The following is a 16,384-nucleotide window of genomic DNA, read 5'->3' on the forward strand; positions in this document are numbered from 1 at the left end:
GACAATCGTTAGCCTGGTCAATCCTGCTTGCGTTTTTATAACAGTTTTACCGTTAATTTTCTTACCTATATCAAGACTTTCGGTGTACGTCAATGGAAACGTAAGATACCACAATTCCCTATCACAGAAGAAAAGCAAGCAGACATGCGCTTTTCCAAAGCTCAAATGTATAATTATTTACCAAGTTATTTTAGGCCCGGTAAACAAATGGTTTGCCCTGCTTTACATCGGTCAAACCCACTCAGCTCGATGGCCTTAATGTTTGAAATTAGAAATGTCAGAATTTGCCAGAGTTGAAAATAATTTTATTTGTAACAATTGTCAAAGCCAGAATATTATTTGAAAGGGTGGGATTGGCTTTGGGTCTTGGTTAGCATAAAACTTTATGTGCAAAATATGGAATACTCCCCCTCCCTCGGAGAGACGTTTTAACGTATGCACTATTTACTTGATCAGTACTGAAAGTCCCCTCAATTCTCTCAAGGTCTCTGTCCGATATTTGTTTGTTTCATGTTATTAATAATACCGCAAGGCTTCCATAAAATACCATACACCAAACGAAATATTATAATACTGAAATCATTTCCGAAAATACCGACACGTTTGTTGAATTGAACCTTTTACTAAATCATTTCACACTTTGATGCTTTGTTTTCTTCGAAACCAGGATGAAGTTCTGGGATATCATGGAGATTGATGCTCAGATCGATTTCCTTAGTAACAGGAGACAAATCGTCTTGGGCAGCGTCCACACTACTCCGAAGAAATTTGAAAACGTAGCTTTATTTCTAAGGTTAGACCCACAGTTCACACTAATCCGTCGCGAAAACGGAGCTTTTCGAAAACGCTCTTCAAACGGAGGAATTTGAAAATGTCGGCTTTTCGTTTACGTGTGGCAGGAAAACATTTTGAAAACTGAGTTTTTCGAAAATGATGGTGAAACGGTAATCGTGTTATTTCCCTGGCCGTGTACCTTTTTTTCTAAGACAAATCCAAAATGATCGCGTGCCAGTGATTGTTGCGTTTTTAAATTCCTCCAACGTGGACGGGGCCTTGATCCAACTTGGTTGATATCCTTAGGAGCCCGACCAACAAAATCAGTCCAAAGGCAACGTTGAAAGTAGCCGTGAAAATGGCTGCCGGGTTTTACATTATATTCTTTTTATACGGGTGTGTTAAAATGTATACAATAGGTCAGAGGAAAAAAAAAAAAAAACGTTGCTAGTTTCTGAAGTCGACGAAAAGTTTCTATTAATTACGTGAACATTGTTGCAGAAACCCTTTCATTCGCTGTGAAAAATATACTTCCAGTATGTAATAATTCCATTTTCACCTACGAATTAATAACGTTACTAGTTTCAGAATGTTTGCTTGTTCAGTCGCAATTGTCAGGAAATTTCAGATTGACATACTCAGCTGTAACAGTACTGTTATTGCTCGTTCTAACATTTGCTTGTTGTTGTTGACAGTTCACATCTTGCCCGTTCAGCATCTTTTGTCTTCTTTATGACGTAGGGTTTTTTTTAAGGCGTCGTCAACTCAAAGATCGGTTTCCCTGGTAACAATTTAACAAACAACTTTATTTTGACTATACCATAGTAAAACTTGTTCCAAAATAAGTGCGATTTTTCACGTCTACGATTTTGTTCATTAAGTAAATGTCGATTAAGGTCTAAAATCTGCATTCCATAAATAACTTTCCCACTAAGGTAGGCATTGTTTCTAAGATCTTTTGGCGCCAGCAAGAATGTTTGCTAATATTTTCTGTAATAACTTGAAGGTCGGTATTTGTTTGCAAAAGTTTCCAACAATTAGTAATTGCTGGCAGTTTCACAACAATAAGACTGTCAGGAATGGCGTTTTATTTATATATTTATTTTTACTCATTCATCAAAACATTTCATACCTTGACATTTTGTCTTTTTGAAACTGGAATTTCATCTAAGGCATCGTGAACTGATAGATTGATTTCCATGGTATCAGCTGAAAAATCTAGCTGATCTTGCCCGCTTTGGAGGTACATATTTTGTTTGAAATGGCAGATCTTAAGAGTACTCTTCGTTTTCCTATCCTCTCCGGGTAAGTGTTATGAAGCGTTCTCTGTTTCGAAGGCCTACCTTATCGACACCAAAAAATTCCGTCGAGTTCAATAATTGTAATTCAATGACACTTGTCTTTGTGGTATCAATATAAGAAGGTCTCCGTAAATTACTTTTCATCAAAACAAATATAATAACTCAAAGTAGTTTCCGAAAATTACAGATATTAGGTTTGTTGGCATGTGCTGGTCTCTCCAAATTATTTAACCAGGTGACATGATGTCTTCTTTGTAACTTTGTTACACCTGTTTGCCTCATATATGTCTTGAAACGTTTGCCCTTGAAAGCAAATCCCTTTCCTTTACTTTCGCCTAAATCTAGGTTAATAAACGTGGCAATAGTTTCCAGTTAACTTGAAATTTGATAACATAGATTGATAACTGGTGATTTTATAGTTGTTATCTCCTCATTCGTTTTCACGTAGTAGCTATTGAACAGAGAAACCCTCCCTCTACTATAAACCTGTCACAAGGTATAAGCTGTCTCGAGGCTTCTCCGCTGCCAGGAAACATGCCCACAGATGACTTGAACGTTAGTTCTTAATTTAACACTTGTCAGCTATAAGTTTCAGTTGTCTAATAAAGACTAAAAAATTAAAGGAAAGAACTCAAAGCTATCCTTCCATTCTCAAGCAAAACTCGAATCGTCAAGAAGGTACAACTGCCGCAGGAGAGTCTCAGCAAAGAACAAAGCAGGCAAGAAAGTTTCAGCCCGGTAAGTTTCTATTTTGTATCTGAATATATCCGCTTGTGGTTTAAGTTCCTCATGATAGCGTAGGCCAATACCATACGCCTAGAATAACATGGAAATTATTATTTCTTTCTCAGAAGCGTTTTATCATTACTTGTGAACAGCCATATTAGGCCTTAAGACAGAAACGACCACGTCGCTAGCCTCTACCGCCCCATCCTTTATCTACAAATTTTTGTAAAGCTTCATTCCAACGGATAGAGAGAGTTTTGATAAAAAATACCAAAGAAAAGAAAATAACAAAGTACAAATACCATCATGTACGAACAATAACAACAATGAACTATATGTCTCCTGTTAAAGTTGAAAATAAAAAAAAATGTGCCCTGATTTTAGAGAAACATTTATAGAAGCAGTGTCTTCCAAGCGCTTAAAGACTCAAGGTAATTTGATGCCTTCGTGGGTGATCTACAAAAACAGAAACTGATAATGCAAAAAACTAAATTAAAATTAAAAAGAGTCCTTTTATAACGAAAGAAAGATATTTAAAGCGAACTTGCCGAATTATTTAATGACAATTATACAAATTTGGCAAAGGGCATAACTACCGATGGATTATTGAGATATCCTAATTTAGAGGCTACAATCAACATCCAATTCTCCAGAAAAGTACTTTTTACAGTAATTAAAGTTATGTCACATTCACAAACTTTTGTAGCACCCATGATCACGAGCGATATAAAATTAATGGCGTAAATGGTTAAACCAGATAGCAATAAGATTATAATTATCTTCTCTCAGTCCTCTCTTGCCTTGTCCTCTCTTCTCTTCTCTTAATTCTCCTCTCTTCTCTTCTCTTCTCTTCTCTTCTCTTCCTCTTCTCTTTTCTTCTCTTCCTCTTGTCTTGCCTTGTCTTGTCTTGTCTTGTTTTTCTCCCTTTTATTTCTTTCCCCCTTCCTCCCTTCCCCCCTTTCATTTCTTTCTCTTCTCCATATTATCGCCTTTCGTTTTTAAATTGAAAACCTGGTTTTATTATCAATTTATAATGGTAATTGAACTGAGTGAAGTGCAATTTGGTCTGAAATCGTAAGCGTGATTTCAAAATCGAACGAGCGCGCAGCGCGAGTTCGATTTGAAATCACAAGTATGATTTCAGACCAAAATTGCACGACACGAAGTTCAATTACCACTTTATTAGATCCATTTTGAAATCGCACAATTTTATCGCCTTAAATTTTAGATTTTTGGTGTATTGTTCCAGTAGCCGGTTTGTTAAAAAAAGCGGAACCGGAAACGCCTTTACGTCTAATTTAGTATGCAAAACGATGTCATTTGACGAAAACTCATTCGAGCATGACAAAGAAACAAGCAGTTCTGATCTGAAGTCGAAAATAGTCTACTTCAGGTGTAAAAGTGCAATTCTCGTCGCCTGAATCAATTATGGAAGGCTTACCTTTCTTCTGTTGTTGAGGCTGAGACTTTTCATTGTCTTTGGAGAAGGAATTTGAAGGTGCATATCCTGTGTAATTCTGCGATCGATTTCTTTTGAGTTGTGAAACTCCCTCGAGTGCACGATGCCCAGTGGATAGTACGTTTTTTTCTTTTAAATACCGTTCAATGGCATGATTTTAAGGGGTCCAGCTCGTTATCATCTCCGTTTCTTTTTGTAACCTCGGCGTAGGACTCAATACTCAGGACCTTGTCAAGTTCTTGCAGTGCCATTTGTTTTAAGATATTTCCAAGATGGCGAGACTGGCACCGGCAGTGTGGCGTATTTTGACTATGTTTATTCACAGCAACAGAGTTCAGCTGTTTTGTTGCTTCGTTTGAAACTACCGGAAACCTGGAAACATCTACCTTCTTGAGATGACTCTGAATTTGTTGTTGTGTGGTTTTCGTTTGTTTATGTTTTACTGGACTCAGTATCATACGGATCTTGAGCAGATGTTGAAGAAAAATCGCCAAACTATTCGTCAAAATGGACACTGAAAGTTGGGAACTTCCATTAAAGTAGGTCTTCAGCCTAAAGGAGCTCATAATCGTCATTCAGAAACTGTAATTGATTAAATTCGTCAATTTTTTTTGGAAAAAAGCTACAATAACAACAAAGTTTTGGCAATAGTATTTGCAAAATTCTCCACACAGTGGCTTTTTGCCTTTCATTTTCCTGAAATTTTATTGATTACTTTAAACTAATCTTGAAATCTGGTTGGTTGTTTTGTTTTACCGGCCCATTCTCATTGGCTGGGAAAAAGATGCGATTTAGAGCAAAAAATAGTGCGATTCGTGAATAAATCGCACCACTGAGAGCCAATCAGATTGCAAGGATAACCAGTGATTTCAAAATGGATTTAATAAAGGGAATAAACATTCCGGAACGTTTACTTGGCAAAATTTTGTAAGAGGCTGCCAATCCTAACTGAACATCAAATATGAGTACAACATGTCGGAGAAAAACTTAGCCGCGAGCGTCATAAACTAGGAGTAGTCCCTCTTCCGCTTAACCCTTCGTGCGTGACGCGAGAGAAAACCTGGATGAAAAAAAATGGCCACTCGAAATCCTGATGGTGAGAAGCGCTCAAAAGGATGGACGACCAACAAGGCGAGATGGTTTGGAAAAACATCAAAAAATGCAAGAACGCAAAAATATGATTGGTGTATGCTAGGCCAACGTATTGGCGACGTCTTGCTGGAATGTTTATATCGCTTTCCGAAAATAGAAAGCTTCGAAAACGGAAGAATCGAAGCGTTGGAATTATGTCTCGCAGGCCTTGATGTTCTTGGGATCCTGCCGATAGGCTTCCGAAAGGGCTTTATTTATCAATTGTTTTGTTTGGCAAAGTTATCCTCCTCTAACCCGAACGCGAATGTGTGAGTGATTTCGTCGCTGAACGGCATCGTCGAAGAAGAAGTCATTGAATTGACTGAAGGATTGAAAGGGAACGATGCAGAATGCATCATAGACTCGATTTGCGCTGCTCTCTCGAGTCTGATAATTCAGCCTAAATACGTGTTTACATGACAACCATTTCTGGAAATTCTGTTTTTGAATCTGAACAACAAGGGCCTGACAACGAAATGGTTGGTGTCGATGAATTATTTATCACATAGGTAGAAACACGATAAATGAGCTCAGATTCAGAATATACGGTATGCATGTATGGCGATGTTCATTTCGCCTTTCTTCTTTCAACAGCTGCCAACTAAACACGCACAATGATTGTATTGAGCGGTTTTCTTTTGGCGTTTGTATGCCTGGCATCTTCCAGAAGCCATCGTCATCAATTTCGGAAGCAAGGTCAGTTATTTTCCAATCTCTTGTCCAAGCTACATTCTTATGGGATGGCTGGGGCAGGATCGGGGGGATTGCAGGCGGTAGGGATATCGTTCAAGTTCAAAAATGTTCAAATATATAACAAATGAACCTTAAAGACAAAACTTACATTATGGCTGGATAGCACGTGCTTTATGAAAAGTTTGAGGGAAATTTCAAAAACAAAAACAAAGCGCATGGGTAAGTGTTTCTTCACAGCGAGATTGTAGGATATCTACGTGCAGTGGCCGATCCAGACCTTGAGCTTAGGAAGGGGCGGGGGGGGGGCGGGGGGGAGGGGGGCGGTTTTGTTTGCTTGCCCTGCCGGCTTTTCTTCCTTCTGTGATTTCTTCTTTTTTTACCCAAAATAAGGCGGGGGGAGGGGGGCCGGGTCCCCCGGGCCCCTCCCCTAGGTCCGCCACCGACATACAGAGTGGCACCAACCTTGAAGTAACTTGTTGATTACAGAAATACAGTGGAACCTGCTAATCCGCTCACCGCATCTATGATAGAACGCTAGTAGATTTGCATTAATTTTAGATGTATTACCAAGCTGGAGAATGCCAGTATGTACCTATCTTGTACTATTTTTTTTTTAATGACAAAAAAAGTGCAGACAGCCACAGAAATTAGAAATAATTAATTTATGAGGCCGCAGATGCCGTCTCCGGTGTCGCAAACCTTACCTTTTGTTGTTGGGTGTGGTCATAGTCTTAAATTGTAGTGTTTCCATGGTTTACGCTTGGAAAATTTGGGATGAATCAGTTGTTTAAATGAAATAGTTTTCAAAGACTACCTTAGGATTACTTAAATGTAAATATATTGGGCAATAGTTGCATAAAAGCGTCAGAAGGTTAAGTAACCCTCTCCCCTGAAAACAACAGCAACAACAACAGCCAAAAACAAACAAACAAAGAAACAAAACAAAAACAAAGAGAAAAAGCAACTCTTCCCAAGTGAATTGACATTTATTTAATCCTATGATATTCTTTGGGAATTATTTTGTTTAAACAACTTCCTGCGAACAAGTTATCCCGTACAGGCCTGAACGATTTTCAGGCTTTAATTTCACAACTGCTTAAGTTGTTTATATGACTTCCATGATCAATCATGTCTTGATATCTCCCATCGTTAGTCCAAATATACGATCTTTCATATGTTCACTTGTAAAAACAAAAACAGCGATAAAAAAAAAGTGTTTTCCACTTACTGAAAAAATGCTGTTTTGATGCTAGTTTGCCAAGAAGGAAGCACCCAATTTGACCAGTGTGGGCAAAGATGCAAGTGTATTGGTGGCCGTTTGGTGCAGTGCGTTCGAATAAGGAAGGAATTCACAACATTGAGCCCTATCGAGCGAACGCGTCACATAAAAGCTATAATAAAATATACCACGGATCCAAAATCCAGGCCAGAATACGAAGACTTCATAAATGAGCACTACACACTGTTCCGCACTCTAATCCACCAGAAGCAACACTTTCTTCCCTGGCATCGATACTTTGTACTACGTTACGAAAACCTGATACGGAAAGTCGATTGCACGTTTACCGTGGCCTGGTGGGACTGGAGCCTAGACACACGAGAGCCATTCAGCACGACCAATCCGGAAGACGTTTGGCACGTTCTCGGTTATGGAGGGAATGGGGTGGGAAAGGACCACTGCGTACAGACAGGTCCTTTCAGACAGGCCGTATGGAGCCGAGTGAGACCACCTTCTGCGGGACCTGGTCCACACTGCTTAGTAAGGGATTTCTACGGGGAACCTCCTGAAGAGGTGGATGTGGAGGAGGTCTTAAAAAACGACAGCTTCCATGACTTCGAAGAAACACTTAGACTTGTACTCCATAATGGCGTGCATTGTAACATTAATGGAACAATGTGCACGTTAGAATCTGCATCGGCTCCAGAATTTTTCCTTCATCACGGTTTCGTCGACAAGATCTGGGACGACTGGCAAAAGAAAAGCCACAAAAACAAGTACGCGTACTTCCCGAGCATTAAGGAGAACATGCCAGGTACGAAATTAAAGCCTTCCAAACTGATTGATCTCTCCAAGCAACCTGGAGGCATTCGAGTGGAGTATGAACCATTCCAAAGAGAAGAAAACTTGATCGATAAAATTAAAGGTAAGAGGTTAATGGGCTCTCTATATCCTCTATTTCACCTCATGAATCCATAATGATCTATTTACTTTTGCTTTTCCAGGTGAGAGTATTGCTAAACTACGTAAGATGAGGCGCAGAGCATTCCAAGGCCTCACCAAAATGGCTATCGAATTGTTTCAGTTAACGAAAGCTGAAGTAAAGAGAGTGAGGGAGATCGAAAAGTGGCTTGACCCCCATGTGATTGAGCCGAAGGATTAAGTACATCTAATCATTGTTTACAGTTGCCAAGAACGATCAAACCCCTTGAAATTATTAAACGTCCCAAACCCATCCTAGTTCGCCTGCCGTTATTTCAATTCGGAAAAAAATTTTCGTGATGATTCTGTGCTTCTACCGAGTTTTAGTATGAATCTGCTAGCGTTCTATCACGAATGCCGCTCTCTGATTGGCTACGCCAACCACTATCTATTCTGTAATAGATAGTGAGTAGCGTAGCAGTGTGCCCTTGCTAACAAAACAACGGCCGCTTCTCGGCGTTTTCGAAGTGTCTGTGAAGAGGATTTCGATAAAGTTTTGAACGACAAGTAGATTTACACTAAAACAATTAGATTATTCGCTCTCGATTTATATGCGTGATAGCTGACTCGGGCTACGCCCTCTTCAACTATCACCCGATAGAAATCTCAAGCCCATAATCTAATTGTTTAATGGAAACACGATCGATTGTAAACCACTCCGCGCGCGTATTTGTTTTAGTCTATTTTCTAATTACCTTTACCGTAAATGTGTTGACACATTTCTACAGTATATAGCACCCAAAACTATCTAGCGTTGGCAAGTTGAAAGAGAACTATCATTTATCTGGAGACCCCGAATTGAAAATAACCATAGATTTGTTAAACAGGTAACTGATAGATGAGGATTGGTTAAAATTTCTAGATCCTTCTTTGGAAATGTGAAACTGAGAGTCTTAAATGATTTTAGACTCGTAGTAATGAAACTCAGAAAAAAGTATCTCGCGACTTATTGAAAAATCTTCCAAGATTTCAAGATCAGAACACAAGTTTTTGACACCCCAAATTTTCTTTGTACCATTCGCCACACCTGGTAACGGACGTGTTGTTTTAGAATAAACATTTAGGGGGTTCAAGATTATTTCGGGGGTTCAAGACAGGTGTAGTTGAAAATTTTACCTAAATGATAAACATAGCAAGTAGAATATTTGTAAACGTTTTGTCTTTAACCATCAACAATTAGAGACTAGTATAGGAATATCTGTATTAATATTTCATTATGCCACCATTGGAATAACGGTTTTTCATTGATTTGCTAGTACAATGTCATCTGAAAAAATTGATTAGATTTTTTGGGGGAGTTCATCAAAGAATGAGAAAAAAACAACAACAACGAATGAAATTTACCTACAGCAGTAACCAGGACGTTGGTTTTTTTCCTGGTGCATTGTTTAGCGTAAGTAAATTACAGCCATCAGCGGGCGACAAAGAAAATAAAAACCTTAGAAGCAATTTTTAGGAGGGACATTGCATACTCGGGGATTATTAGAGCCAACATTATCTATTACAAATGAGTGAAAAGATGTATAACTGGAATGAAAAAACATCTCTACATGTAATTGGGTTATGACATTGGGTGAATATCGTTCATAAGATGTAATTTCGCAATAGCACATGGATAATGGGCCAAGTTAATATTACCTACCAGTAAGTTTGTTAGATTCCGAGCATAGTTAGCTACTGCTTGCCAACGGTTTGCTTCGGAATTCTGTTACGGTGCATCATGTTATCTGTGTTAGTATATTATGTAAGTATCATCAACGTATAGTATGCAGTCCAAGGGTTGTTTATTGTAGTATTTAAAGTTGTGCAACGCTGTTGATCAGTAAATGTAAATAGCGCTCTAGAAGTTATGAAATTCTTCTTCTTCTTAATTTTTTTTCGTCTTCTTTTTCTTCTTCTTCTTTTTATTGTTGAATAAGTCACTCTTGGTCTATTTGCTAGCTACAAAGAGCTTTTAACTCAGTCGAAGTTGATGACAATTTGTTGTTGTAGTGAAATAAAGTCTTGATGCTATTAAGGTGACTGAACTGGAAAGAGTTATTTCTTAGCGGCAGTTGTACTGTTCTCTTTTATTACCCCGATTTATTGTGCCTGTTGTCGCAACTTTGTTTCGCCGTAGTTAGCAAGGTACCTTTCAGTTCCTGATTAATTATAATGTTGCATTGAAGGGGGATTGGCTTGTTGTAGAGCAACAAGCAGCATAACGTTACACCATATTTATCAAGTTACATAGACGATTCGATTGAGGCCTTTGAGCTGCTGAATTCCTACTTACTCCAAGGTTTCGCCGATTTACAACATCATCAGGAAATGTAAAGAAAATATTCCACAGTGCGAGATATATAAAAAAAAGCGATTTAAGTGACATGGATAATTAGATTGTGTTATAAGAACTATGAGTTGTACAAAATGTGGCGATGGTAACACACGATAACATAGAAAATCGCTGATGAGTGGTTGCGCTCAGTAGTGAGAACAAAAGATCTAAGCAGTCTAAAAGGTCTTTTATCATGAATTAAGTGCGTACATTCTTTCTCGCTACTACCCATTATAGCGATATTCTATGTTATGGTGTGTTACCATCGCCACATTTGGACAATTCATTGTCCTTATTATACTATTTAATTATTAGTGTCACCTAAATCTCTGACTATGCCTAATATCAAAAAGAATAAAGTAGCTCAAGGCCTTTATAGAATCGTCTATTTGATTACCCAAAATATTATTGAAGAACAACTTTAAACGTTTACTTATCAAGTTACATTCTTGCCCTATTCAAAATCTCCTTACTGGTCTTTCCATTTTTACTTTTTCTTCCATCTGTGTCATTTCAGGTCTACACTTTTTTTTGATAAATTGTTACTTTGGATGGAGACTGCTGCAACTCAGCAAGTCGAGATTTTTAAGGTCAAAAATGGTTTTGAATTGAGCTTGAGTGCTGTAAAACCACAACCAAAGCAACCGCTCTAACCAATCACAAAAGACGAGAGAAAATACAGTGAACCAATCAAAACTCGAGTTAACTAGACAGCCACAAAAAGTCACAATTAACCTAACTAGCTAGAGTTTTGCAAATGTGCAACAAAGGTGACTGGGTGAAGAAGAACAGCAGAAAATACCGACACAATATGGTGCAGTTTAGTGAAAACAGTTTCAATTTCGGCTGAACATTAAGAGGCGCCCTCTGTAATTTTCAACTATGGCCATTTGGACCAGAAAAAATCAAACTCCTCAAACTTTCTCAGATGAATGGTCTAGATAAGTGATTCACAAAAATATAACTTTCAGTTCAATTCGATTCGTATTTTAGCGCTGGGGCCACCATCTTGGTTTTGCCCCTCTGAGGGGGCTTTCAGCGGCCATTTTAGGGCACATTTTTAACAATTTGCCATACAAAGAAAACGATCTAAATCCGGGTAAAAACCCTTTATTCGAGACAAGCAAATGTTTCTTATTACATTGAGAGGCTGTTTTGGCAATTTGATCATCACCTGATTTTTCTACAGAATTTTAAATTTCTTCCCTTTCGGACTACTCATGAAGCGCCACAAAAAAGGCAAAGTTTAAAGGAAAATATCGCCAAAAGTACATCACTTGAGATCCCAAAACTACCCTCCACCTAAAGAGCAATGTCTCACCTGTAGAAACATACAATAAAATTTTGGGGCAGTTAAAACTGTAAAATGTTAGAAGAAGAAGTTTAAGCTGTGTTTTTGTCAACAAAGACCGCCGTCCTAATTAGCATAATAACGTGAAAATAACGATACACAGAGAAAATAATGATATATTCCACTTACCTCGCGACATGTCGACAACTGGATGTTCCACGATGCTTCATGTTATAATTATTTCCAATATGTTTCAGCCGCATTTTCGGTGATTAGTGTACGAAATCACTCTCAGACATCGCCACAGTTAAGCAGATTTCAACTCTCCGAGGCCCGCTTCATAACATCTATCAATATTATTTGTCTTTTGCCTCATAAGCCGCTGTTTACAAGAAGTTTAACAATTTGCTGAGATCCTAACTGATCCAGAAGTCTGTTAGCAGCCTTTAAAATCCTCCTCTTAATCGAGGATTCTCATCAAGAACTCGTTTAAGCTCAGTTCTGTTTTGATCTGTTGTGCACCCGCCATCATTCCACAGACAAGTGCGCATTCCAATGGGTAGGGGTAGGGTGGGTAGGGTGGGTAGGGAATGAAAATGTAACCGACATTAAAGCCATTTTACGCATTTCTGTGGTTAAACTAGTTACTGGCTTTCCCAGAATGATTTGAACATGAGCTTCTGCTTGCAGGTATTTTCTAGGTTATTTTTGCAGGATGGGGGGGGGGGGGGAGGGTCTTGTATTGAAAAAAAAAAAAAGAAAAAAACAAAACGATGGACAGTACCACGTGAAAAGATTATGATCTGTGTATTTTGATCAGCTTTATCAGTTCATCAGTTAGGCCCTATTAGGGGTTTTCAGGATACCGGATATTTGGGTAAAAAATTAACAGGATGCAAGAAATTTACGAGAAAAATTAATGCGGTAGAGCATGTTTAGATCAGATAAAGCGGGACAGTTGTGTCGATCTTTCGCTGCCGGAAGTGCCATCAAATTTTGCAAAAGACAACAGACTGACGAATAGTGCGCAGGAAGTAATGAGAAGCGACGTTTTATTGAAACTTCTTACATTTTCTTAGCCGTGTCACTTTTCCATCAGAAAAGAAAATGCACAGAAAATTACTGAAGGGCAGTTAAGGACGGTACCTTCTTTGTTAGGCATGGTTTAAACGCCAGGCGCGCGCTTAGGTTGGAACTAGTGACGTAATTAACTACCCTACCAAGCGTGCGACTTAAAAAAAATTCTATTGTGGCCGAAACAAATTTCGCACTAAAATTACGAGCCTGTACTAAAACCGGGATTACCAGAAAAGCAGCATATCGCGAAGCACTAACTGTGAACGGCTTCCAGCTGAAAAACTACCTTTTATCGTATCCGTAGAAAAAATCATACTGAAATTCGACTGTAGATGGCATAATGCACGCGCAAAACAACTGCGAGAGACGTCAATGTTTAACTTACTTGGAAAGTAACAGGAAAAAAAGTAACGGACACCGACAAAGTTTTCGAAAGGATGAAACAACTCCTTTAACTTTTAACAAAGGGGTGATTACAGCTACATTTTATGGTATGAATTGGAAGTGGCAAGCCTATTCGACAATGCATTAGTTTTTGGCTGTGAGGAAAAGTTATGTAGACTGTATTTTGGCTAAGCCAGAGGAGTGCTGTTGCGACGATTCTGTTATTAAATACATATCAAAAGTGGTTTTTATGTTACCACTTACCACGTAGTTTAAAGATGTTTTTTAATATGTTTAGTTTTCTGCATGTAAAGGCGAACCTTAGGAAAATCTGTGAAGAAATATCTTTACCTTTTTTTCAGAAAAATGCTACCGTCAGCAGTAGCTAATTATCTCAGAAAAATTGATGACTACCCCCAGTTTTCTTTGTGGATTCTAATAACCCTGGCTAAGATGTACTTTTTCCACGTTGTCTTAATCTGGCGGAAATACGTTTGTATTTTGTAGGCACCATTCGTTATGAGCCTGAGGCACCCACAGCCGCTAATGTCGTTCAGTTCTGTGATGGAGCACAGTTGCATGTCTGCACAGGACTAGTTTTCAACCCTATGCAGGACGCTTTAAAATACCCGCATCTATCAAGCGAAGCACTAATGTTGACGCTTAGCCTTTTAAAGACATTATAGATGCGTTTAAGGCACACAAGTTGAATGAGTCATAAGCAATTGGATGAATTAACTGACACTTGTCAAAAATATCTGCAGCTTGATTCTCAGCGGTTGTTGTGTCTTCTTGGAGGACCTTCTCCTGTCTGTTTCTAAGCTTTGAAGCCATTCTCGAGAGGAAGGATTAAACGTGGCAAGGAGTCAGGAACTCATCACAGGTGAACCGCCTAATTCTGGCCTCACCTTCTGAGCGCCTCATCTTTTGTGCTACAGTAATTGCTTCGACTTTTATGGCCGTTTCCTGACCTGAGAAAAACGTTTCTTGCGCACTGCTTGTCAGTCTGTTGCCTTTCACAGCATTTGATGGCATTTCGGGCAGCGAAAGACACAAGTATAATGCTGAACAAAAAAAACACAAGGAAGAGGCTTTTTATTGGAGTTCTATCCGTATTCTATTGGTAATAAATGAAAATCCTCGTCAAAAACTAATGGCTGTCAATGAGATTAGGATAGTTGTTTACAAATATAGTGTGGAATGTTGTGCCTCGATCTCTTTGCAGACACAAAGGTTGCCATGTAAGAAATTCGTGTTAAACGGTACAGAATTCCTGACACATTTCATTCTCTGTTTATTTCTCCAGCCTCGTCTTTATCTATCTATTCAGTGTAACAAGTGTGGGCTTCGAAATTACTAACAAGGAGCTGCGTTACCTAACCTTAAAACCCCTAAAATCTGATACAAAACTTTCATATTCCACCGTGATATAAGTACTAAGAGTCCAGAGTAAATGCCTATAGCAGTTGACATACATTTATTTCATTCTAAATAGCTGACCATTGTTGAGGGCCCATTGTGGGGGACGGGGGGGGGGGGGGAGGGTGTCGGTGTACCCCTTATCCTGTTAATTTTTGTCCTAAATATCTTGTATACTGTTACATCCAGCTCAACGATTTCCTACTCAATTAATGTCCTGTTTTATCTGATCTAAACATGCTCTACCCCATTAATATTTCTCCTAAATTTCTTGCATTTCATTAACTTTTTACCCAAATATCCAGTATCCTGAAAACCCCTAATAGGGCCTCACTGGCCTCAGTGATGAACTGATAAAGCTGATCAAGATACACAGATCATAATCTTTTGACCTGATACTGTCTATCGTTTTCTTTTTTCTTTTTTTTTTTAATACACGACCTCCCCCCCCCTCCCCCCCCCCCTCCTCACCTACTCTGCAAAAATAACCTAGAAAATACCTGCAAGTAGAAGCTCATGTTCAAATCATTCTGGGAAAGCCAGTAACTAGTTTAGCCACAGAAATGCGAAAAATGGCTTTAATATAATGTCGGTTACATTTTCACTTCCTGCCCACCCTACCCCTACCCGTTGGAATGCGCATTTGTCAAATGTAACGCAATCTGTGGAATGATGGCGAGTGCATAACAGATCAAAACAGAACTGAGCTTAAACGAGTTCTTGATGAGAATCCTCGATTAAAAGGAAGATTTTAAAGGCTGTTAACAAACTTCTGGGTCAGTTAGGATCTCAGCAAACTGCTAAACTTCTTGTAAACGGCAGCTTATGAGGCAAAAGACAAATAATATTGATAGATGTTATGAAGCGGGCTTCGGAGAGTTGAAATCTGCTTAACCGTGGCGATGTGTGAAAGTGATTTCGTACACTAATCACCGAAAATGTGGCTGAAACATACTGGAAATATAACATGAGGCATCGTGGAACATCCAGTTGTCGACATGTCGCGAGGTAAGTAGAATATATCATTATTTTCTCTGTGTATCGTTATTTTCATGTTATTATGCTAATTAGGACGGCGGTCTTTGTTGACAAAAACACAGCTTAAACTTCTTCTTCTAACATTTTACAGTTTTAACTGCCCCAAAATTTTATTGCATATTTTTACAGGTGAGACATTGCTCTTTAAGTGGAGGGTAGTTTTGGGATCTCAAGTGATGTACTTTTGGTGATATTTTCCTTTAGACTTCGCCTATTTTGTGGCGCTTCATGAGTAGTCCGAAAGGGAAGAAATTTAAAATTCTGTAGAAAAATCAGGTGATGATCAAATTGCCAAAACAGCCTCTCAATGTAACAAGAAACATTTGCTTGTCTCGAATAAAGGGTTTTTACCCGGATTTAGATCGTTTTCTTTGTATGGCAAATTGTTAAAAATGTGCCCTAAAATGGCCGCTGAAAGCCCCCTCAGAGGGGCAAAACCAAGATGGTGGCCCCAGCGCTAAAATACGAATCGAATTGAGCTGAAAGTTATATTTTTGTGAATCACTTATCTAGACCATTCATCTGAGAAAGTTTGAGGAATTTGATTTTTTCTGGTCCAAATGGCCATAGTTGA

General features: G+C 38.7%; 1 protein-coding gene across 1 annotated transcript; it reads left to right on the forward strand.

Annotated features, from left to right (window-relative positions):
- The first annotated feature begins 2,710 nt into the window (after nucleotides 1-2,710).
- On the forward strand, nucleotides 2,711-12,413 carry LOC145502892 (tyrosinase-like). The gene is made up of 4 exons (XM_081482293.1): nucleotides 2,711-2,813; nucleotides 5,986-6,087; nucleotides 7,338-8,228; nucleotides 8,308-12,413. Exons 2-4 carry the CDS (start codon nucleotides 6,006-6,008, stop codon nucleotides 8,463-8,465), a joined length of 1,131 nt encoding a protein of 376 aa, XP_081338419.1. The 5' UTR covers nucleotides 2,711-2,813; nucleotides 5,986-6,005; the 3' UTR covers nucleotides 8,466-12,413.
- Nucleotides 12,414-16,384: the final 3,971 nt, after the last annotated feature.

Source organism: Orbicella franksi, chromosome 11 (genome assembly GCF_964199315.1).
Source record: "Orbicella franksi chromosome 11, jaOrbFran1.1, whole genome shotgun sequence".
Classification (NCBI taxonomy): Eukaryota; Metazoa; Cnidaria; class Anthozoa; order Scleractinia; family Merulinidae; genus Orbicella; species Orbicella franksi.

Coding starts and splice junctions, on each gene's coding strand:
- LOC145502892 (XM_081482293.1), top strand. CDS start 6,006: ATGATTGTATTGAGCGGTTTTCTTTTGGCGTTTGTATGCCTGGCATCT. Junction 6,088..7,337: donor TCATCAATTTCGGAAGCAAG/GTCAGTTATTTT, acceptor TTTTGATGCTAG/TTTGCCAAGAAGGAAGCACC. Junction 8,229..8,307: donor CTTGATCGATAAAATTAAAG/GTAAGAGGTTAA, acceptor TTGCTTTTCCAG/GTGAGAGTATTGCTAAACTA.